The sequence below is a fragment of the Barbus barbus genome, assembly GCF_936440315.1.
Source record: "Barbus barbus genome assembly, chromosome: 31".
Classification (NCBI taxonomy): domain Eukaryota; kingdom Metazoa; phylum Chordata; class Actinopteri; order Cypriniformes; family Cyprinidae; genus Barbus; species Barbus barbus.
Window position 1 is genome coordinate 6795781 of NC_136759.1, and position 25124 is coordinate 6820904.

General features: G+C 39.1%; 1 protein-coding gene and 1 long non-coding RNA gene across 2 annotated transcripts in view; one reads left to right on the forward strand and one right to left on the reverse strand.

The window, feature by feature from the left end:
- LOC306851653 (FRAS1-related extracellular matrix protein 2-like) overlaps window positions 1–25124 on the reverse strand; it is a 76643-nt gene that overhangs the window by 6795 nt on the left and 44724 nt on the right. Inside the window, exons 5-17 of the mRNA XM_079388060.1 lie at window positions 24418–24543; window positions 23959–24210; window positions 12543–12692; window positions 11572–11781; window positions 11251–11448; window positions 10932–11096; window positions 10332–10514; window positions 9671–9801; window positions 9395–9550; window positions 8925–9228; window positions 6461–6592; window positions 5975–6306; window positions 185–377 (exon numbers count right to left, since the gene is read on the reverse strand). Of these exons, the coding sequence (XP_079244186.1) occupies window positions 185–377; window positions 5975–6306; window positions 6461–6592; window positions 8925–9228; window positions 9395–9550; window positions 9671–9801; window positions 10332–10514; window positions 10932–11096; window positions 11251–11448; window positions 11572–11781; window positions 12543–12692; window positions 23959–24210; window positions 24418–24543 (2532 nt within the window). The remainder of the gene's footprint in view (window positions 1–184; window positions 378–5974; window positions 6307–6460; window positions 6593–8924; window positions 9229–9394; window positions 9551–9670; window positions 9802–10331; window positions 10515–10931; window positions 11097–11250; window positions 11449–11571; window positions 11782–12542; window positions 12693–23958; window positions 24211–24417; window positions 24544–25124) is intronic.
- Window positions 243–10843, forward strand: LOC306851654. Its single transcript, XR_013782532.1, has 3 exons — window positions 243–353; window positions 9386–9619; window positions 9700–10843. It is a non-coding gene; the product is annotated as an uncharacterized lncRNA (long non-coding RNA).

Below are 25124 nucleotides of genomic sequence, written 5' to 3' on the forward strand. Positions count from 1 at the left end.
GATCAAAGAAAGCAGTCTTTGTCTACATAAGAAGCTCACTACAAAAACATTAAAAAAAATATATATTACTGACCCTCAAACTTGTAAACAGTGCTGTAAGTACTATGCAAAAATAATCTAATCAAAAAATATTGCTAAATTTACTACACTTTCATTCCAATAAAGGAAAAACATGCCGTCTTGCCTTGCAATTCAGCTTCCGGTGGACTACCAATGCCATCTCTCCACAAGATGGCAGTATCATAAACAAAAGTGAGACGCAGCTCAGACTGCAGGTCAAAGTGCTGCCATCCACCAGCGCCGACGGGTGAATGGAAGACGTATGACACGTGCAAGGGCACACGCAGGGTCACGTAAGACTGCACCAGGTTCAGCACCTACACATGACAGAAAGGTCAATACTGCAGCGTGTAATAACTACCTAGCTAACAATACGGAGTTATTATATGCTTTTAGGAAGGTTCATGACAGAAAGGTCAATACTGCAGCGTGTAATAACCACCTAGCTAACAATACGGAGTTATTATATGCTTTTAGGAAGGTTAGTTAGTGGTTATAAAAATAAATCCTAAAAATAACTATTAGAGAATATTCTATATAGGTTCTCTTTAGGTTGTTGCCAAAGAGAGAGAGAAAAAAAGAACCTACATAGAATGTTATTTTTTGGTTCCCCAAAAATGGATCTAGAATTTTAACTTCATGATTATTACACATATGTGACCCTGGACCACAAAACCAGTCATAAGGGTCCATTTAAAAAAAAAATTGAGATTATACATCACCTGAAAGCTGAATAAATAAGCTTTCCATTGATTTATGTTTAGGATAGGACAATATTAGGCCGGGATACAACTACTTGAATATCTGGAATCTGAGGGTGCAAAAAAATCAAAATGTTGAGAAAATCGCCTTTAAAGTTGTCCAAATAGGCTTTAGCAATGCATATTAGTAATCAAAAATGAAGTTTTGATATATTTATGGTAGGAAATTTACAAAATATCTTCATGGAACATGATCTTTACGTAATATCCTAATGATTTTTGGCATAAAAGAAAAATCTATAATCAATCTATAATCCATACTCGTGCTACTTATGACTGGTTTTGTGGTCCAGGGTCACATATACTTTAATATACATATACATAAAATCTTAATTAGGTAAAAAAAAGAAAAGAAAAACGGGGCAAAAGCCCATACTTGTGTGTATCTGGATTGACTGTATATACATATGTGTCACCAGAAGATGGCGATGTTGCTCTTGTTTTAAGCAAACTCTGCATACACTCAGTTCATCCTAAAAAAGTGATCATTAATGGATTGAATCAAAAACTTTTAATTCTTAAAATTACAGTCAGAATCACAAACTTTTAATAGAAAGGTATCTTAAAAATCTTTGTAGTAAACTTGAATTTACTTGGTAATTAATGTGCTAAAAATGGCAGTTAACTTCGACTTTAACTGTTCTCCGCCAACTGCTTACTCTCCAGGAAAATGTTTTGAATAACTTCACAGATCAATGAATGAACTTGAATGTGGCCTGTACACCCATCCATCTCTGTTTAATGACATTTGTCCACTTTAATTAACTGCAGAGTAGACCAACATAGCATGTGTCCATGGTGAAGACAAACGATTGGCTCAAACAGGCATGTAAACAGTTGTCTAAAGCTTGTTTAAAGGGCTAAACTCTTTTAGCTAGCAGTTTAAAAGGGAGGACAGAAAAAAACGACGCTTTTTATGATCTAAAAGTCAGTTTTGACTCATTGTGGGCGAAAGACAAATAGTGAGTGTCTTAAAGGACTAGAGGTACATGAAGGAAATGCCTTTAACACGGGCAGCCACTGTGTAATGGATTCATGTGATCTCACAACTGTGAAAAAAGTATTTCCTTTAATATGTTTGGCAAAGACTGGGAATCCATATATCAAGTGTGTCACGATTCATGGATCCATGTGCTCATTTTTCTGTGTCTCTGTGTGTGTGGGTCCGCTCATTGGGCTTGTCAGCGTTGCCTATTACCGCGCACCTGACGAGGTAATCAGAGCGGTCACAGGTGTAGCTCGTCTGCACTGCCTATATCTGGTTGGTGTTTCTGTGTGTGTGTTGTCAGATCGTTGTTGCTCATGTCCTGTCTTGCTCTCTGTCAGTCCTTCTAGTTCCTGAGTCTAGTTCCTTGCTGTTCTCGATTCCCTGGATGGTGAGGATTGGTCAGAGTGATTTCTCTGCCTGAGCTGGAGACTCTGCACTGCCGGATTATCTGCACTTCTACTGTGGCTGTGTTTTGGAGTTGTCTAATAAATATATATTTCACTCGCTATTGGATCTTGAGTTTCTGTTTCATGACAGAACGATCTGACCATTATGGATCCAGTGAGTGCATCAGATTTAAGAGATTTTTGTCTCACAGTAATTCACGTATTGATCGCCAGGAGGAACAGATGGCAGCCTCTAATCACGCTGTTCAAGCCCTGGTCTCTCAGGTCTCGGAGCTGACCACCCAGTTGCAGTCTGTCCAGCAACCCACTGCGTCTAATCCACCTGTGTCTTCTATCCCGGATCAGGCTGCTCGTTTCACCGAACCCCGCCTTCCGCCTCCAGCCTTTTACTCTGGTGAGCCCCAGCAATGCCGCTCTGTCCTTGTCAAGTGTTCTCTATACATTTCCCTCCAACCATCATCGTTTCCTACTGAGGAATCAAAGATAGTGTTTGTCATAACGCTGCTCTCTGGACGGGCAGCTCACTCACACCACAGGTCCAGTAAGACCCATCACTTCTGGTAATCACACTGAAACCATTAAATTTATTTTAACTGATGCTCCCGTTACTCTAGTAGTCCTTGGGCATCCCTGGCTTGTGCTTCATAACCCTCACTTTAATTGGAGTCAGAATTCTATTCTCTCTTATATGAGAGTTGCTATGCTTCTTGTTTGTTGTCTGCCTGTCCTTCTGTGTCTTGTTCTGTGTTTCAGGATGAGCATATGGATCTGTCAAACTTGCCCAGCGAGTACCTTGACCTGAAGAGAGTCTTCAGTAAGTCTCGAGCTACTTCTCTACCTCCGCATCGTCCCTATAACTGTGCAATAGATTTATTACCAGGTACATCTCCGCCTAAGGGCAAACTTTATTCGCTTTTCCCCCGGAGAGGGAGGCCATGGAGAAATATATTTCTGATTCTCTAGTAGCCAAGATCATTCGCCCTTCTTCGCCAGCGGGGGCGGGGGGTTTTTTTTCGTGAAAAAGAAAGATGGGTCCCTTCGCCCCGGAATCGACTATCGAGGGCTGAACAACATCACGGTGAAGAATACATATCCTTTACCACTGATGTCTTCTGCCTTTGAGCGTCTGCAGGGCGCGTCCTTTTTCACGAAATTGGACCTCCATAACGCTTATCATTTGGTTCGCATATGGGAGGGGGTTGAATGGAAGACTGCTTTTAATACCCCCAGGGGGCATTTTGAAAATTACATTCTTCCTTTTGGGCTTTCAAACGCTCCCGCGGTCTTCCAGGCACTCGTTAATGACGTGTTGAGAAATATGCTAGATCAGTTCATTTATGTCTACCTGGATGACATACTGATATTTTCTCACTCTCTCCAGGAACATGTTCAGCATGTCAGATGGGTGCTTCAGAGGCTGTTAGAGAATGGTCTTTATGTCAAGGCGGAGAAATGCGCTTTCCATGCACAGTCTGTTCCCTTTTTGGGTTACATCGTGTCGGTCGAGGGGATGCACATGGATCCGGACAAGAGTCAGGCTGTGGTTGATTGGCCAACTCCAGATTCTCGCAAGGCCCTGCAGAGGTTTCTGTGCTTTGCCAATTCTTACCGGAGTTTTATTCGCAATTTCAGCCAACTAGCTGCCCCTTTGACTGCCTTAACCTCCACCAAGATTCCGTTCTGGTGGTCCAGCGTAGCGGAGGCTATGTTTGCCAAACTGAAAGGCTGCTTTGTTTCAGGTCCCATCCATATCGCCCCAGATCCCTCCCGGCAGTTTGTGGTGGAAGTTGACGCGTCAGAGGTGGGGGTTGATGCCATTCTATTCCAGCGTTCTTCCTCGGACGGCAAGATGCATCCTTGCATGTAATTTTCTCACCATTTGTCTCCCGCTGAACGAAACTATGATATTGGTAATAGAGAGCTGCTGGCAGTCAAGCTTGCCTTGGAGGAATGGCGTCATTGGTTAGAAGGTTCGGGGGTTCCTTTTATCGTCTGGACTGATCATAAGAATCTTGAGTACATCAAGTCCGCTAAAAGATTGAACTCTAGGCAGGCCCGGTGGGCTTTATTTTTCGGCCATTTTGACTTTTCTATTTCTTATCAGCCGGGTTCCAAGAACATCAAACCCGATGCCTTATCCCGTCTTTTCAACCATTCTGAGCACCCGTTTCTGTAGTCACATGGGAAATCGAATCGAAGGTCCACACAGCCTCACAAGGGGTAACGCCTCCGCCCGGATGCCCACCAGGACGCTCACCTAGGGTGAGTCGTACTATGTTTCTTATTAAACAACGGTTCTAGTGGCCGTCTATAGCTCGTTGTTTTGTTTTGGCTTGCTCTGTTTGTGTCGTTTCCAAGACTTCCACTCAACCCCCTGCTGGACTCCTTCAACCACTGTCAGTTCTCTATCGAGACCCTGGTCCCATATTTCGCTAGATTTCGTCTCTGGTCTCCCGCCCTCAAGTGGGAACATGGTGGTTTTGACCGTGGTGGACCGGTTCTCGAAGGCTACTCATTTTATTGCTCTACCTAAATTACCTTCTGCCAGAGAGATGGCGGTTGCTGTCATTGACCACGTTTTTCGTATTCATGGCCTTCCGATGGACGTGGTCTCTGACAGGGGGCCTCAGTTCGTCTCCAAATTTTAGAGTGAGTTTTGTCATTTGTTGGGGGCGACTGTTAGTCTTTCTTCTGGGTTTCATCCCCAGAGTAACGGTCAGACAGAGAGAGCCAACCAAGACTTAGAACGTATGTTGCGATGTTTGGTCTCTCAGAATCCGTCCTCTTGGAGTCAGCAGCTCTCATGGGTTGAGTACGCACCTAACTCATTACCAGTGTCTGCCACGGGTCTATCTCCGTTTGAGTGTAGTTTAGGGTACCAGCCACCTATTTTTCCCAGTCTGGAATCTGAAGTTGCGGTTCCCTCTGCTCACGCATTTGTCCAGAGGTGTCGACGCACCTGGAGCAGGCCCAGACAGACCCTCCTCCAGGTGGGGGCGCGCACCAAGGCCAAGGCTGATCGCCACCGGTCAAGACCTCCCATCTATATTGTCGGTCAAAAAGTGTAGCTTTCATCTAAGAACATTCCTCTCCGTACCGTTTGTAATAAACTTGCCCCTAAATTCATTGGCCCGTTTACTATTACCAAGATCATTAGTCCGGTGGCAGTCCGCCTTAAACTTCCTCTGGTGTACAGGAGGATTCATCCCATTTTTCATGTTTCAAATTAAAGCCTGTTTTTCATGCTACCATTAATCCGCATACCATTAATCCGCAAACCCCGGTCCCCCCACCGCCGCGACTCGTAGATGGGGAAACTGTTATTCGGTAAATCGTATTCTGGACTCTAGGCGGAGGGGATGCGGATTCCAGTACTTGTAAACAGTAATATTGCGAAATATTATTACAATTTAAAATAACTGTTATCTATTTTAATATATTTTAGTGTAATTTATGCCTTTTGAATTTTCAGCCATTGCTACATGATCCTTCAAAAATAATTCTAATTTGCTGATTAGAGTTTTGTAGAAAACATGTTTTTACAAACATGATACGTTTGTAATATTATTAAACTCTTTACTTTCACTTTTGATCAATTTAATATGTCCTTGTCCAATCAAAGTAATTTCGTTCAAAAAGTAAAAAAAGAAAAATCCTTTGAATGGTAGTGTAAATATTATAACTTCTTATTAGGCTGATGCTAAAGGCATGGCATGATGTAAATAGAAAAAAAAAAAAGATTCCTTCTCTTTCCTCACCTGTCCATCAGTCCCGATGGTCCCTCCGCAATCGTTGAGCAGTTCAGACATGTCATAGTAGCTGACAAACTCCCACAAGCAGGCCTCCAGGTGCAGGTTTCGGTAGAATCGTAGGGTGCTTTGGCCCCTGAGGGCTGTGCTGTACTGGTAGGGCGCAGTCCCGCCGATGGATTCTGGATTGCGTGTGGCATCTGTGATGAAGCCGTAGTGTGTCCGCACCTCTGTGTAATCCAGCAGGTTAGAGCAGCGATGGTTTCCTACACGTGTGCCGTCTGGACTCAGGGTTAGCTCAAAGTTGGAGAGCGGCCGAGTGGAGACTACAGGTAACATTCCTATCAAAGGGAACGAGGAAAATAATGTAACGTATGTATCTGATCTGACACAGAAAGTGAATAGCATTTTTTTAATCCTTTTTAATTTATAATTAATCTACATAAAGCCAAATCTGCCTTCATTATGGTAAAATTGGTGTGCAGGTGCACTGACCGTCAATATGGGGCATGGTAACAGTCAGCTTAATGAGGTTTGAGTGGTCTGGATCTTCTGCTCCAGTGTAGCGCAGCCTGGCAGAGAAAGGCTCAGCACCAACTGTGCCAACAACCCGAGGCTGGCACATACCTGATGACAAAAGAAAAAAAAATAAACAGCAGCAGTTTAAAGGAGACTTATTCTTAGGAAAAACACTTAAGTGAACCTGAAACAATGCTAACAACCCAATCTGAAATAGTGACCCAAGTGAAATTCAATCAAAAAAATTTAAGGCAGTATTAATTTCAGTCCACTGGGAGCTGGATCAGAATATTATGTGTGAATTACACGCAGTAAACATTAAACAAACAAAAAAATCTGAACATGACTAACATAAGTGGACTTTGGGTAAAAAAAAAAAACATTTAAATATCATACTGATTACTATCAAAAAAGTAGCTGTGAAGAAAATGTATTTATTTTTATCAGGATCAAATGATGTAAAGCTCTAAAAAAGTCAGAAACTTTTCTTTTTGTCAAATTTATGTGCCTAAAAATTGTCTAATATTGGTAACTTGATCTCATGACAAAAATGTACAGTGCCTTGCGAATGCATTCATACCCCTTCATTTTTTTCACATTTTATGTTGCTGCCTTATATTAACTGTTTTTAAATTAGTTTTTTTTTCTACATCAGTCTACACTCCATACATCATATTGACAAAGCAAAAACAGAATTGTCACAACTTTTGTAAATTAATTACAAATTAAAAAACTGAAATAAGTACATTGCATAAGTATTCATACCCTTAACTAAATATTTATCTGAAGCACCTTTACAGCCTCAAGTCTGTTTTGTTTGATGCGACAAGCTTTGCTCATCAGCATTTGGAAATTATCTGCTAATCTTCTCCTCCACCGCTTCACCTCTCAAGCTCTGTCAGGTTGGATGTGAGCAGAAGCACATTTTCAGGTTTCTCCAGAAATATTTGATTGGGTTCAAGCTCAGGCTCTGGCTGGGCCACTCAAGGACATTCACAGAGTTGTCTATAAGCCACTCTTGCTGTGTGTTTAGGTCCATTGTCCTGTTGGAAGGTAAACCTTCTGTCCGTCTAAGGTTCTGAATGCTCTGAACTGGGTTTTCATTAAGGCTATCTCTATATTTTGGTGGACTGAGCTTTTCTTCTACTCTGACGAGTCCCTCAGTCCCTGCTGCTGAAAAACAGCCCCACAGCATGAGGCTGCTACCAGCACACTTTACTTTTGGGATGGTGTTCTGTATATGATGAGCAGTGCCTGCTTTCCTTCAAACATAATGCTTGGAATTGAGGTTCATCAGACCAGATAATATTATTTATCAAGTCTGAGGGTCCTTTAGGTGCTTTTTTGCAAATTCTAAGTGTGTTTTCATGTGCCTACACTGAAGAGAGGATTGAGTCTTGCCACACTGCCATAAAGCCCAGATTGGAGTGTTGCAGTGGTGTTTGTCCTTCTGTAGATTTCTCCTATCTGCATATACGATCATGGAGCTCAAGAGTGACCATCAGGTTCTTCGTCACCACTCTAGCCAAAGCCCTTCTCCATCAATTGCTCAGTTTGGACAGGAGGCCAGCTCTAAGAAGAATCCTGGTTGTTTCAAACTTCTTCCATTAAGGGTAACAGAGACTTCATGATTCTGTGAACCTTCAATGAAGCAGAATTTTTTTCTGAACTTTTCCCCAGATGTGTGGCTTGACGCAAACCTGTTTCTGAGCTCTACAGACTGTTCTTTTGACCCCAGGGCTTGGTTTTTGCTCTGATGTGCATTAACAGCTGTTGGACCTTTTATTAAGATGTGTGTGTGCCTTTCCAAATCATACCCATTCCATTGAATTTGCTACAGGTTACCTTTACTCAGTCTAGTAACACCTACAAGCAATATGAATGCTCCTGAGCTAAATTCCAACTGTCCCAGATAAGGGTATGAGTACTTATGAAATGAAATCATTTAAGTTTCTTATTTTTAATAAATTTGCGAAGATGTTAACCCTTTTTTTTTGCTTTATCATTATCGATTGATGTGGAAAAAAGTAATTTTAAAGCAGTTTAACATAAGGCAGCAACATAAAACGTGAAAAAAAATTAAGGGGTATGAATACTTTCGCAAGGCACTGTACCTGTGGGAACTTTTTTTCGCAAAACACGAAATGCGTACCAATAAGTACATATCAGTTCAGTTTCCAACAGAAATGAAAACTAGAGCCGGTAAAACAACAAGCCCTTTTAGTCATTTTTGTACACTGTTATGATAACAACTACATATGTTTCGCTTTCTGGACGTAATAAGCTTGCTCGGTAACTCAGCTGGCACGGAATTGGACTTAGTCACGAAACATATATGGCGCTATGTATTGCGCGTCTTGCAAAAAAGCTCCCACAGGAACATTTTCATCAAGAGATCAGGCTCAATATTGGTGTTAATTCTGTAATGGAATAAACTCACCGTCTTCCTGGCTGATGGAGACTATGGGGCTGGTGAGCTCCAGGCCTTCATCCCCATTGGAGTTCACAGCCCGTGCTGCACACTGCACACGTGAGCCTGCCTGGAAATACACTGAGTCTAATGTGATAGTTTTGGAGGAGGTGAAGAAGGTGTCAAAATCCACTTCCTTCATGGGGCTGGTCACACCGTCAGGTCCTGTCGGGGCACTGACCAGCCAGCGGTACCGGGTCAGGGTGTTATTGATGTGCTCAGCAACACAGATGGAGCCCGTCCGGTCAAAGTCAGGATACTTGGGGTTGCACGACTAAAATATATGATATATATATATATAGTAAATACAAATCAAATAGTGTTCAAAGAGAGTTTTTTGTTTATTTTATATTTAGTTTCATTTTGTTAAGCAAGTTTACACACTTTAGGGTCTAAATAAACGATTTTTCACTCTTTCTTTGCCTGTGTAGTGAACCTACCGTAACACAGACTACAGGATATCCTGCGACTGGCTGAGAATCTCTAGTGCTGCTTCTATCATCATACAGCAACAGAGACACCACTACAGGCACCGCGGGGAAGGTCACATCGGCCATACTGTTCGTCTCTTCAATGTATATGATGGCTTTGGTCACCTGAAGATTTGGAAAAGAAGATATAATGAACGCAGTGTGGATCCTTCATTGGCAATTAAATAAAAACAGGTATAATTCTACTGATTATACAAAGACATTTTTTGGCATATTGTGGATTACCTGAATCTCTGCTACCATGTTCTCATCAGGTTTGAGGTGGACAGTGAAGGCCTCTCTCATCTCTCGTACACCATCATACAGAATTTCCACCTCTACAATGTGCTCAGTCTCTCCTTCTTTAAACTCCACATCTGCAGTTGGGAAATTGTAATTTTCATGTTTGATTTTGAACATATTCAATGCCTTTTTAAAGTGTGATAAATAACCAGTGTGGGACAACATGTATGTAAAAGAAACATGAGTACTTGTAGTACTTGTGATATTTAAATTAGGTAAATATAACAAATACTATTATGATGTATACTACTTAAACATTTTTTACAGTAATGAAAATTATATTTTGAATCTATCTTATTCTTTTGTATATATTCTTGTCTCTCTTCTTTTATTCTTTTATAAAACAATACTGTGAATGTGGAAGGGAAATGTTTTTAATATAGTATAAAAATAATGCAAAAAGACTTAAAACAGTCGAATAAAAATATTAATAATAAATGGTCCTAAAATAAGCGTATTTTTCTTTGAGCAATAGATTTTTTTTTTAGTTAAAAATAATGATTTTGGGGTAATATATGGACTAGACATGTCCTTGGGAGGTTTTGTGAGATTCCCCAGTGAGCTGTCTTTGAAAACCATGCTATGATGTCGTGTTTGAACCCACCTTCAGAGATGGGATGGTAATCTTCTCCAGAGGAAGCTGAGCCATCCTTTGTGTGGACACGAACCACAGACACTTTGGATGTGTCTCCTGTCCTCTGGACCGGGATCCTCACTACTGAGATTTGCCCTGATTCACTGGGTTCACTGACACTAAACTTGGTTGCTCCAAACCTGATAATGGCCTCTGGGGAAAGAAGATCATGGGAAAGGAGAGATGTATGTCAGCACCAAAATATCACTTCACTCGGGGTTGATATGGACCAATCACCTTAGACAGAAAGATGATTAAAGTTCACATGAAATCAAAATGAGAGTTTTGTAGCTTCTAGTCCAGATCTATTAGATTTTAATTTAGATTTTAAATGTGCATTTAATTGTTACATTTTTCTCTTTCACACTGTTTAAATATTTATTGTGAAATAATGCATTCTTTTTTTAACTTTGTCCTCATTATCATCTTCTATACACCTTTAATATCTGCATTTTTTCTGAATAAAAAAAACACTTCCTTACAGTTCAATAATGTACTTTCTAGGACTCTAGATAACAGCAATTGCAAGTGGGCACAGAAATGTGAGAAAATGGGAGATAAAAGTCTCACTGTCAGCATCGTCCTTTATCTTAATGAGTGTCTCATTCTGAGCCCCTATGGAGGCCCCAAATGGAGACTCGCTCTTGGGGCTTCCCAGCACCAATCTGAGCTCCTCATCTTCCTCATGTTCGGTGTCATCCACGAGGATGAGGACACAAGGCTTCTCCACCTCTCCTTCACAAGCAATCAATAGGGAGTTGTTGTTTAGCATGCATAAAAATGTCAACACTTCAAATTGGGAATGAATTGCTGTATTTCCTTCAAAATAAAACTTATTGTATAGCTCTTTTATAGAGACAAACACTCTTAATACATCCAAAAATAATACCTGGTAAAAAGACAATGGTGGAGATGTCTGTGTTCGGCCTCTCGTTGAAGTCCATCATGACTTGGGCCGAACCTTGACGGCTATAGCACCGCACACTGGACTTGTAGCTCAAATCTCCACTCCGGTACACAATAGCAGATATCTGTCCATCATTCTCATTACCTGTGTACATAGGATCTCGGAACTGCACCTTGGGCACTAAAAAACCCCCCGAAAAACTAAAGTTTTATATTCAAACCCAAATCTTATTTATCAAAGTTTATCTATCTTGTTTTATATACTATATTTTGCCATTTTATGGTTTAGTGTAAGATCACTCACAATCTGAGATGGAGTCATTGATGTAGATTGTAGCTTTTCCTGGTTCACCCAATATGCCGTTCATTGGCATACGGAGAACCAGCTCAAACTTCTCTGGCCCCTCCAGCACTGGCTGTCCCAGGTCATCCAGGATTGTAACCTTGAACGTCTGCATGTTGACGCCCGGGGAAAAGTCTAGGTTCTTACTAATCCCAACGTAGTCCACACCAGCTGTGTTAAGGTTTACAGAATGTTGGTAAGGCAATGGAGAAAATATTCCAGAAATATCAATGGCACAAAAATAAATTCTCATAGAAAATAAACCTCTCTCAAGTGCAGAACTGACCAATTTTTTCATGTTTTAATCAAATTTAATTTGATTTATTTTACCTTCACAAATTGTATATTTATTTATGTTTTATTGAATAAACTGAAATTATTTTCCACTAGGTATTTTGCAGTGTGTGCCATTGTTGAAAATGAGCTGCCACTTTGTTACATGCTGCATGGCCTATTATTGTGGTGACATTGATTTCAAATTCACTGAATCGTTGAATGAAATTAACCGTGGTTGAACACGACTGGACTGTTCCTGGCCAGAATGAGTTACAATGTGAATTAGACAGTCAATAGTCTGAGTTTATGAGTAAACTGTGTGAAGACAACCCATAAATAGAGGGTTTCAACATTCTGGAGAGTGTTCAAAAGACTGTCCATGTGGATGTTTAAACAACATTAGTATTTCTAGATCGTGTTAGATAGAAGCACTGAAGACCTAGTCGTGTTTAAATCTTATCAGTAAATCATTCTGGTGCTGTCTATAGTTGAAGCCTGAGGGGCCTGTAGAAACATATTATTGTCTCATGGTGTAGATTTCTAATACAAGCTAAATAATGTATTAGATCAACTGAGCATGTTTACAGTAATTATATATGAAAGCGGCTGCACATGTAATACTGGGAACTGACATGCGCAGTCTGTCTGATACATACCTTCAGCTGAAACAGGCTCAGTTTTTCGAGACCGTACTGTGACAGTCCCGGTTTTGGAAAGGTCACTTCCTGTTCTCCAAACCCGGACTTCGACATAACCATCACTCTCATCCACATGGTACTCAGTTTCTCCAAAGTAAAACACTGGGGCTGTTGGACGACAAAGAGAGATGTTATATTGAGGGAACAATCTACAAGATGGAAGTTTGATCACCAAATGATCATTAATGTATTGTAACCAAGGTATAGTTAACTCAAACTAACATTTAAAAAGCCATACAAATTCTGTTACTTGAAATAATTGTTTAAAAAAACAACAACATTTGAGCTAGTTGCCAAATGTAACATTTGAACATCCAAAACTGAAATAAAAACTCTTAAAAACCATATGGACACATTTACAAAAAAACTGATAAAACACAAAAACACAATAAAATTATTAAAATTAAAATGAAAATATAAAAATAAACTATACAAAATACTATAATAGCATATCAATGATATTAAAATAACACTAAAAACTGTTTTGAATAACTGTTTTTGTCAATAAAATGAAAGTCAGCGGGGTCCAAAACAACACTTTATATTTATATGGATTATTTTATATTCATTTATTTTCAAAATAGCTTCTGTTTTCTACATACGAAAGAAATTCATACAAGCTCATAACGAAATGAGGTTTAGTAAAAGATTTTTCATTTTTGGGTGAACTATCCCTTTAAGACAGACATTTTTCAAAATATCTTTTGTGTTCCAGAGAAGAAATACAAGTCTGGTATGACATTAGTGAGTAAATGATGACAGAATTTTCATTTCAGTTGGGTGAACTGTCTTTTTAAGAGTGAGGAGCTGTCTGAGGTGGCTTTAACAGAAGGTACGGGGGATGTGGAGATAGACAGGCTAGCATGGAACTGTCTGTCCGTAATTAACACTTTACCCGACTTAACACCCTATCTGCTGCTGAAAGGTCTATGTCACACTCTGCTTCCAAATGTGTTTTCTTGGAAGACACTGTGTCATGTACTGAATCTGATTGAGGGTAAGACACTGAGGGTGTTGAGAGAATTTAAGCTGCTATGTGTCCACGGTAGGAAGCGCATCTAAGCCTAAGGAAACAAACAATATGTGTGATCAGACTCTTTTTCACTCATTTTATTCTTGTGTGGCTTGGAGGCCTCACAGACGACGTGATAAAATACAGCAAGTTCATTTTTACCCCTAAACCAACACTGAACTGTTGACGCATTAGGATGGAATGCACTGATGAGGTCATGCGAGGTGTTTGCTGATGGGTTTGTTATCATTGCACTTTTTTCCATTAAAAAGCTTAAAATAGAACCACTTCAGCATTTCAGCTTTTGTTAGGCCCCATTATTGAATGATTTTACCTGCCACTGAAGGGTTATTCAAGCTCCAACTCTTACATTAAGAACTCAGCAACCATGAAAAGTGAAACTGGAAAATACTGATAGGGACAGAGAAGACTGTTTGACTGACTGAGTTTACTGAAAAATTAAAAATTCTGACAAATATCTCATGCCACATTATGGCAGGTTTGACGGCTGAAGGCATGTCTTGGGACTGATCAGTAAGTGACACGTTTGAATGTTTAGAAGTCAATATGAGTGTGAATAAACAGAGCTGCTTGGACATTCTGCAATAAATAAATAAATAAGACACAAGTTTGTTATAACATGGTAAGCAAGGCAAGCAAGTATAACAGGATAGGATTTTTTTGGTTTAAAACGTATCCTGAAAAATGCACAAATCCTCAGTTTTATAACCATATAGTATGTAATGTCACATTAAGGTATTTTTTTTAATAAAATACAATAAAAAATGAACACCACTGTTTGGGGCCAGTACGATTTTCTAATAATTCTTAAATATTTTTAGAGAAATTAATACTTTTTTAAAGCAGGAATGCATTAAACTGATCAAAGGTAACAATTAAGTCATTTATAAGGTAACAAAATTTATAAGGTAATAAATGCTGTTCTTTTAAACTTTCTATTCATCCAAGAACCCTGAAAAAAGTGTAAAAAAAAAGTTTTAAATATTAAGCAAAACAACTACATTGATAATAACAGGAAATATTTCTTGAGCACCAAATCAGCATATAAGAATTATTTCCGAATTTCAGCTTTGCCAACACAGGAATAAATTAATTTCTTAAAATATGTGACCCTGTCTGTGAAATCCAGGCTAAAATCTAATTATGAGATAACAAGCATCAAAGTTTGATTTCAAGGCTACATTTTCACAGAATGATACCTTATACCTTCTTTACCTTTAGGATGAACAGTAAATCACAAAAAATTACTTTTCACAGCCAGAGTCACATATATTGAAATAGAAACAATATATAACCCAAACTTGCTTATCTATTCCAAACTTGCCTTCTCAATGCAGCTGATTACTACTGCCTAAGTAAGAGCAAAAGTAATTACATTGTGTTTTATGTTTCCTGTTTAATGCGCTGAACTACTAAATTACCAACTTTCATTAATGATCAAAAGCTAAACTTAACAAACTCACAAAAAAAGTCGACGTGATTTACCTGCAATAATATGCACGTTACGTTTGTGTGAAGTTGTGTTAAAGCTCTCGAGGGGCAAATACATCTTCAGGCACTGCCTAGAGATTTGAGTCCAAGGGCGAAAATAAGACTAAATTGTTCATGTGGTGAAAATCCCATTATAAAGTGCACACTTCAGAAAAACAGAGAGGCAGTTATCGCTAGCTTTATCTAGGTCTTGGAGACACATTAAATATAATTGCATGATGTGCCTTGGCACTGCCGGCACCTGTCCCTGCAGAGACATGAAGTACTGTGGGCGATCGGAAGGTGATATGAAATGAGTGCTTTGGTTTGGCTTGTTGTGTGGGTGCGCTTTGGTGTGTGTCTCGCTGCTCCCACAATCAGATAAGGATCATTTGTAAAAGGGACAAACAGTGAGCTTTAAAGCACCACAGTCCATTAACTGAAAAGCAAACCATTGGCTCCTACATGACCCAAACCCAAACTCAGGCGCTTCACTGAGTGGATTAGGTTACCCATGTGGCAGGCTGCCATGGTGCTAGTGGGATAAATTTGAACTACTGAGGGTTTTCTTTCCTTTATAGGAACTGCAGACTGCTACGCTAATGCATTATCTTTCCAAAAGTTGAATGATCTGGCCTGAACACTATAGTATGCTCTGACACTCACTCTTAGCTGTATTCTACTTCGCTGCACGGTTGACAACTTTGGTCAAAAGCTGCTCTTCGAAGTAGCTCTAGCCAGCAAAGTTTTCACAAGGACACCCCCAGGAGACGTTAATGCACAGCTTCCTCTCACCTCATTTCAACTCACTGTAATTAAACCTCCTGGTGGAAAAAGCCAAAGTAAATGTAATCAAAAGCCAGGGAAATGCAATCAAAGAAGAGTATGATTTTTTAACCATGAAATATTTTTTATTTTTAAATTGTTGTTTAGTGTATAACGCCTACCCATGGCAGTTTATTTTATTTTTTTGTCAATGTTTTCTCATAATAACTGCACATCAATTCGCTCATCAAAATTATGCTTCAGAATTCTGTTTGCTGATTCTTCTCGTGCAGACTGTAAATGTTTCATCAGCAGAGTGAGAGATTTGTTTTAAAATGTTTTGGCTTAAAGGAATGTCCATGATAAAAAAAAAGTTACATTTTCCTTTACTTATTTTAAAATGTATAAATAAAAAATGCAGTTATCAAACAAACAAACAACATCTAAATGCAGTTGCAGACAATCAAGTTGTTAATAGATTTTTTTTCAAGAATTACATTTTTTTATTGGGGCTTTTCCTTCATTATGATACCAGAACAATTGTATCACCCTGATATTTTTTTTTATTATTTTGGAAAAATAAAATTAATTTTAATATATAATTCAAAACATGTACTTTCAGACACAATATAAAATTATATAACTATAAAATACGATATATATGCATGTATATAATTATTATACACCCACAAATATACATATATATTGCATTATAATTTTATATGATTATTACAAATCATATAACATTATAATAGTATATAAAATTATGTATGTGCACACACAGTGAGAGAGGCAGAATGTACCCTGGCAGTCTGGTATGCGCTTCACTTGTCTACATGCAGAAATGTGTGCTTGAACTTTCCTTAGCATTCCTACAGAGAGACAGCATTTATAAAAAGCAAAGACCTCTGGGTAGAAGAAAATGGCAGAGAACATTAACACAGCGCTAAGTGTTTCTCAGCGAGAACACACTGCACACATTTCCACAGAAGAGGAATTGATTTGCTGTAATTTTCTTTAAAAAAGCACCAGAACAGGTAATTCTCTTGCAAAAAGAAAAAAAAAGAAGCATCTGGACACGTGTATTTCAATTGCAAAAAAAAAAAAAAAAAAGTCGACTCGCAGGGTGCTTTCTGTGATTGACAATGAAAAATCTGATTGCAGGCTAATGCCATATTACGTTGCCACTACTTAAGACTGTTTACAAAATGACCTGCATGTACTGTGGAGACAAAAGATTTCAGTCACAATTTCAGGATCAAAGTGCATATAAAAAATTTAAGTTGCATTTTCTTTATTCTTGTTATATTTTTGCATCAACTTTATGTATTCATTTTAAATGATTTAAAGAAACAGTTCACCCAAAAATTAATTCTTTAGTCACCTCATGTTGTTCCAAAACAGTATGAGTTTCTTTCCTCTGTTAAACACAAAAAAATATATTGAAGAATGCTATGAACCAAACAGTTGATTGTAGCCATTAAATTTTTTATGTTTGAATTTTTGGGTGAACCATTTAAATTTTGTCTTGAAGCATAATTTTTGTTATTGTTGACAAAATATTCCTTCAATAAATGTACAGACAGGAATCAAGAAACAGACGACGAAAGAAATGACCTAACAATTCCCTTCAATCACCAACTTCTCCACAGGACATCTGCCTCGTCTCCTCCAGGCTGACCCAGAATCGGAAGACTGGATCTTAATAATAGGCTCCAGACAGACAGCCACCTACGCTCATTTTTCTCTCTCCGGATCCTCCTTTCACATCTCTCTCTCCAATGGTCCATAATCATAGCTTTATTAGCCCAGCACATATTCACAGCCTGACAGCAAGCAGTATATTAGTGAACCTGATTTTGAGGTACAAGTATCCTGTTTTACAGTGACAATAACTCAAATGTGGTTCTTCCTCTATGCATGCGAGGGTGATTTTTGCTGTATCTAGTGGAATTTACCACAGCGTGCAAGAACACGTCCCACTGCACTCATTATCAACACACAGATTTCCTAAATATGACGTTGCCAGCTGATTCTTGTTACCAATACAATTACAGAAGACATGTGAAAACCAAATATAAGGAGAGTAAAACATGATCTATCGTCTGTCTGTCCGTCCATCCATCCATCCATCCATCCATCCATCCGTCTTGCTGTCTGTCTGTCTGTCTGTCGACATTTCCATCCATCCATATAAATTCGAGAAAAAAACAACAACAGAAAAAGCTTGCTAATTTGTTACAACAAACATTTGTTTTGATGAAAATCTTTAACCCACTGTAGTAAAGTCCAGTCTAAGCAGACTATTTTTACCGAGTGTTGTTGCTGTCTGTGCGTGCTCTGAGTACTCTAAGTAGGTGGCACTCAATAAGCTGACACAGTGCTGTCTTTTCTAAAAAACAGTCGATCAGGTTTCAGGTGTATGCGTCATTTGCAAAAGTGAACCGGCACTGCTGTCAGACAGTAGCTCCAGGCAATGTTTTCTCTCTTTCTCTTCTTTTTTTTAACTCCTCCTTGTTGAAATTCTTGACATCAGCCAAGAATCTGGACTGGAACACTAGAAAACAATGAAGATGCAAACAAATCCAGCTTCTACACGGCAGTGCTGTCCTCCAACCTGTATGTTTATACTTGACAAATCACCTGTAAGAAATGGGATCAACCTGCGAACTGATATGCGCAAGAGGCTTCCAATTGTCATTTACCTCACCTTGAAAATCAAGAACTGAGGTAAAACCAAAAAAAGTGCTAAACAAAACATATTTTGTCCTATTTCGGTAAGATCAAACATTACCAGAGACTTGTGAAACTGAAAATCTGACCTGTCGTACATAAATGAATAAATAAGTATCTATCTATCTATCTATCTATCTATCTATCTATCTATCTATCTGTCTATCTGTCTATCTGTCTGTCTGTCTGTCTGTCTGTCTGTCTGTCTGTCTGTCTGTCTGTCTGTCTGTCTATCTATCTATCTATCTATCTATCTATCTATCTATCAGCAGACATAGCGAATTATCACCTAAAATCAGTAAATGGAACCATGAATGAAACCATCACTTTTCCAGCCACTTGATCTCCAAATGTTTCCTGTCAGCACTTCACTTTCCTGACATTTGGAATGGCTTCGGTGACATTCTGGACAGGTTTACAGATTAAAAAATATTCCATGAAGTCCCCTCATAAAAAACTTGACAGAAACATCAATGTGGCACCAAAGTTGTGCTGACGCCTCTAGAGCTGACCTCCAGACTCAAACACGGCGTTTCGACATGCAACGTTTTAAATTACATCGCAGCGACCAACTGTTGGGAATTTCAGGCATGTAACCCCTGTCCTCTAAAAAGAAGGACACTTTCACCACCATAAAGCCCTGCCATAAATAGTAATAAACACAATCTATCTATGATTCAATTGCCCAGAGATAGGAGAGCTTCAATCTATAAGCTGTCCATCATCTGATTTCCCCAACGTTTTGTTTTCCATGAGATTTTTAATGAAAGATTTGCTTGTATAAAACCAAATTACTTCAAACGCTGTTACACATCAAAAGCAAACTGAATAAATTGAATTCGCCAAAGATTTTTCTTCTGGCTTATGTGTGTGTGTGTGCGTAAATGCAAATAGATTCAGACCTCCCACAAACTGGAGGGCTCCTTCTTCCCAGCAGAATCTGAGTTTCATGTAGGTATTAAAAAATCAGCGGTTTTGTTGGATCTTTTACTTTCAGTCTACCCTGTCTGTGCAGGATAAGCATCGGTCTCAGGAGATAACCGGGCAGCTGTGAGAGGAGGGGAGGCCCGGAGGTGTTGCTGAACAAAGAGGCACCGTGGGGAGATATGATAGAGAACAGCACCTGTAACTATGCCTGGAGATCAGCGATAAGATTCTTTCTGGGGCACAGATGCACATGTGTACCCATAGACATGTACACGCCTGAGGACAGCTTTCAGCTTCATAATGGATAGCCCTGTTTTTGATGCACATTTAAAGTTGTATTAGATAAAACCGAACCTTAAAAAGGTCCGGATCTGTTATGTTTTGTTTATCATTAAAGTTTTTCTCAGTCGCTTTGGTACATTTCTCAGATCAGAATTGAAATTCTCAAAACTAGCTGTTCAATCTTCACATTATTGAGCACATCAAAAAAGCAGTTTCTCATTTCTTTGAACAAGTTGCAAATGCTTTGATACATTCATGCAAATGATTATGTACAATTCTCTGCTGTTTCCTACATTATCAATTGCTTATCAGAATCAGAATCAGAATCAGAATGAGCTTTATTGGCCAAGTATGTTTACACATACAAGGAATTTGTTGTAGTGATAGAAGCTCCACAGTGCAACAGAAAGACAGTAACAGGACAGGACACAGGTAATAAAAACAAAATAACAAGAAATAGCCAATAACCAATGTACAAAGCAGCAAAAAATAAATAAATAAATAAATAAATAAATAAAATAAAATAAAAAAATACACAATATATAATATAGACAACTATGTATGTACAGGTCAAGTATGTGCAAATTAGAAATGAGAAAAATAAAAATAAAATAAGTGAGTGTGGAGAATGGATAATGTATTAGTTGTGTGTTCCACGTTTATTATTGAGTGTTCATGAGATGTATTGACTGAGGGAAGAAACGGTTCCTGTGTCTGGTCGTTCTGGTGCACAGAGCTCTGTAGCGTCGACCAGACGGTAACAGTTCAAAGAGGTTGTGTGCTGGATGTGAGGGGTCCAGAGTGATTTTGCCATCCCTTTTGCTCACTCTGGATAAGGACAGTTCTTGGAGAGTGGAGAGGGTTGTACCAATGATTCGCTCAGAAGTCCGGACTACCCTCCGTAGTATTCTGAGGTCAGATTTTGTAGCTGAGCTGAACCAGACAGTTATTGAGGTGCAGAGGATGGATTCGATGATGGCGGAGTAGAACTGTTTCATTAAGTCCTGTGGCAGGTTGAACTTCCTTAGCTCGCGAAGAAAGTACAACCTCTGCTGGGCCTTCCTGACAATGGAGTCAATGTGAATGTCCCACTTCAGGTCTTGAGAGATGGTGGTGCCCAGGAATCTGAATGACTCCACTGCAGTCACAGTGCTGTTCATGATGGTGAGTGGGGGGAGAGCAGGGGGGTTTCTCCTGAAGTCCACAATCATCTCCACAGTTTTGAGCGTCTTAAGATCCAGGTTGTTGAGACTGCACCAGACAGCCAGCTCCTTAACCTCCTGTCTGTAAGCAGATTCGTCACCGTCCTGGATGAGGCCGATCAGTGTGGTGTCGTCTGCAAACTTCAGGAGCTTGACAGAGGGGTCTTTAGATGTGCAGTCGTTGGTGTAGAGGGAGAAGAGCAGTGGGGAGAGTACGCAGCCCTGAGGAGCTCCAGTGCTGATGGTTCGAGTGCTGGATGTGAATTTACCAAGCTTTACTAACTGCTGTCTGTCTGTCAGGAAGCTGTTGATCCACTGGCAGACGGAGGTGGGGACAGAGAGCTGAGTTAGTTTATTTTGAAGGGTTTCCGTGATAATGGTTTTAAAAGCAGAGCTGAAGTCCACAAACAGGATCCTCACATAAGTCCCTGGTCTGTCCAGATGCTGCAGGATGAAGTGCAGTCCCACATTGACTGCATCATCCACAGACCTGTTTGCTCTGTAGGCAAACTGCAGGGGGTCCAGTAAGGGTCCAGTGATGTCCTTCAGATGAGCCAGAACCAGTCTTTCAAATGATTTCATGGCTACAGACGTTAGGGCCACAGGTCTGTAGGCATTAAGTCCAGTAATTTTGGGTTTCTTTGGGACGGGGATGATGGTGGAGCGTTTGAAGCATGAGGGGACTTCACACAGCTCCAGTGATCTATTGAAGATCTGTGTGAAGATGGGGGCCAGCTGATCAGCACAGATTTTTATGTCATGTTGCTCAAAATGTATTATATAGATCTCTGCGCTATTGTCTTACCCCTCAAAACATCTAGTCATTAGTTCATCGTATAAGTCATTAAATGCAAAATGGTTGATCTAGTTGTCATAAATTGTCAAGCATATTTTCTACACATCTCTATTAGACTTTTTGTAAATTTGCCATGAGTTGTGCAAGTGAATCTTGACTCTCACTAATGAAGAGAATATAGATCAACCAATTATAAACCAATTCTCTGAAATACCTCAAAGGTGCATTTCATGACCCTTCAATTGGAAAGCATATATAGACAGAGGACAACACAAAATGTACAAATTCTGTCGATGGATGAACATCCAGAAAACGATCAGGGACAACAGCCGAGAGGAAGGAGAGGAGTAAGGATGCATGGAAGTGTACAGAGGCAAAACAGAGGAAGAGGAAGAATAGGCCAAGGACAGAGGTGCATAGCAGATGAAATAATGTTGTCAGTCATGGCCTTACAATAGCTGCAGTAGGTGCAGCTATTGTAAGCTTACAATAGGGTGCAGCTAAAAATTGGGAGATCGACCATATCCTCAATAATTCAAACATTTCGAAACTGTATTTTAGTACAGTAACTGTCAACCAAACTGTTGCCATAGTTTACATCAGAACATCCCTCCAGAGTACACTGTTATATTGACAACATGACTAAGCAATTTAACTGTCTTATCCGTACACAATGACTTGTCATTCTGATGGCACTGACATATTCATTGACACAGATATTTATTTTTGAGAGATGAACTAAGTATTTTGAGCAAGAGACTGGCTTTTGCAGGTAATCCATGGTGTTTTGCTATTTGTACGAGCTGTTTTGAGAAATGCACTTACTGTTTTGCAAGTGTCAAGGATGATTCGAGAAATGTACCAAAGCGACTGAGAAAAACTGTAAAAACTACTCATTTCTGTAAAGATTAATTCAGAAAAGGACTAAGGTCATTAATAATTGTATTTTCTTAAAGGGACAGTTCACCTAAAAAACAAAATCATATGATCATCTAATTTTTATCATGTTGCTTGAACCCCATATTAATTTATGTTTGCACATAATACCCCATTTTCATTTTTTGTTCACACATAGCTATTTTATGGACTTAGTATCATTATAAAAGTCAGTCAATTTTATTATATTTGATCAATTCCATTGTATAAAAAAGAAAATACATATTTTTAAGCAACATCCAGGTGAGTCGATTATTTTAATTTTATTTGAAGATTTTCTAGAATTTCTTATTATGTATAAAATTAAATAAATTTTGATTAGGCCTAAAGAATGGGAAAAGCCTCATTTAATTATTATTTTTATATATAAACATTTTTAAAAGTCTATTTAATTTTCCAGAACCCTTTGATTGTTTCCCAGCAGAATTAAATTGCATTTTCAAACAATGATAATCAAATCACAATTTTACCACAAATATTCTTTTTTCAAGCTAAACTTCACTCTGAAAGGTTTAGACAGGTGGCTCTTTCAGGCACAAAATGAAAGAAAGAAATCCACAGCACCATATTGGAATAATACTATCTCTCTACAGACAAAGTAATCCATTCGCCCCACTTTAAGGTGAGACTCCACCATTCTTTGCTTTCATACTTCATGAATTATGGCTAGAAAATCATTTCAAGGTTTGCTGTGGTGTTCAATAAATCCTATGAATTTAGATTAAACATTCGGTGTGATATTGCCTTCAAATTTCTGAGCTTGATCACTATGGGACTGTGTTAGAACAAAGCCTCCGACAGCTTCCCAAGCTGCAGCCTCGAATGGAAGCACCTGTCAAGAAAATGTTTTCAAGCGTCTCTCTTAGCCTGCAAGTGCCCCAAAGATTTAAAAGAATAGTTTGTTTTATATGATTACCTGCCTGAAAAACTTCAGAAAGCTCATAAATATTTCAAGATTAAGAAAATTCCAGTCTTCTGTGTGCATTACTTAAACAGTCCAAAACACTACTGATTAACTTAAATCCCACTCAAAAAGTCCTGCAACTGTTGCAAATTCTTATATTTTCCACTATGCACAGCAGAACTGAATCCCACTGGATAATTTGCCTCATTTTTTAAATCCTGTGATCATCAAACTCAAACTACACTTGCTCTCTTGGTGAAACATTACAATACTTATATATAAATACCAAGCAAGTCAAACACATCCAGCTCAGTGAAGAATCTTACCATCATCCGCATCAGGCAGGATGGTGACCCTGGTGGTGGGGAACTCCTGACCCAAACGGCCACCCATGGGCATGCTGAGGGTGACATTAAAGCTTTCCTCTGGCTCGTAGAGGGAGTCATCGATGACGACCACACGGCAGTGCTTCTCCGACTCACCCTTATCGAAACGCAGCACGCTGTGGTGTTCCTCGGGTCGAGAAATGTAGTCAGAATAGGAAAGCACCATGGTGGGAACCGTGCCCTTGGCTGTACCTGCATGGATGAGAATAAAGGGAAGATTAGAGGAAGTTGTGAGCATTCAAATTGAATCTCAGGAGCTTAGTCTGGGATAAACACCACTTAAAATTTTAAAAATGTAGTTGAAGAACTCTGCTGAGCTTGAAAGTTTAAATTCATGAAGTTTGATTTGGTTTGTAAGAAATGGGAATACCTTTAAGTTAATTTTATCTTATAACTCACCTTGTTGTGTGAAGCAGACAACCATGAGCTCTTGACTGACATCTCCAGATCTTCGGACAGGAATCAGAAGTTCGCCAATATCTTCCTCAATCGAGTATGTAGCCAATGGAATGAACACTGTGGATTCTAGGGCAAAAAGCAACCGTCAAATTTAGCATAAATACATGGAAAATAGTTCCAACACAAATCATCATTTGTGTGAGGAGTCCAGGTTGGTTCGGTTGCTTTTCAGATCTGAAGTTCTTTCAGAGCTTGACATTTTAGTCCTCAAAGTTTCTAAGCTTTTAAAAATGTATGTTTAACTTAGATTCTGTTACCGTGTTTTAAAGTAGGATTGCGCTCTCTCTGTTGCTGTGAAAAGGTTCAGAACTGTATAATAATTTGACAGACCCAAGTTTCATGAAAGAACTTCTCAACCATTGATGTTTTTAGTGGGAGAGATATGAACACCCTTATCAGACGGTTTGGGAACGGCTAAAACAATCACATGAATCCTAGTTGAAAACCCAGAAGACAGCATGAAAGTTAATACTATTTGTAAGTTCAAAATTTTTGCCAACTTCACGGTCACCACTTCAAATAAATTAATCCGCTTTATGTGTCTAAAACTTGATTTTCAGGCACTATTGAGTAATATATGGCTGAGCAGCTCTCTAAAGACACACAGCTGTGGGTTTTCTTTCAAAAAAGACTCAATTATATGCCTT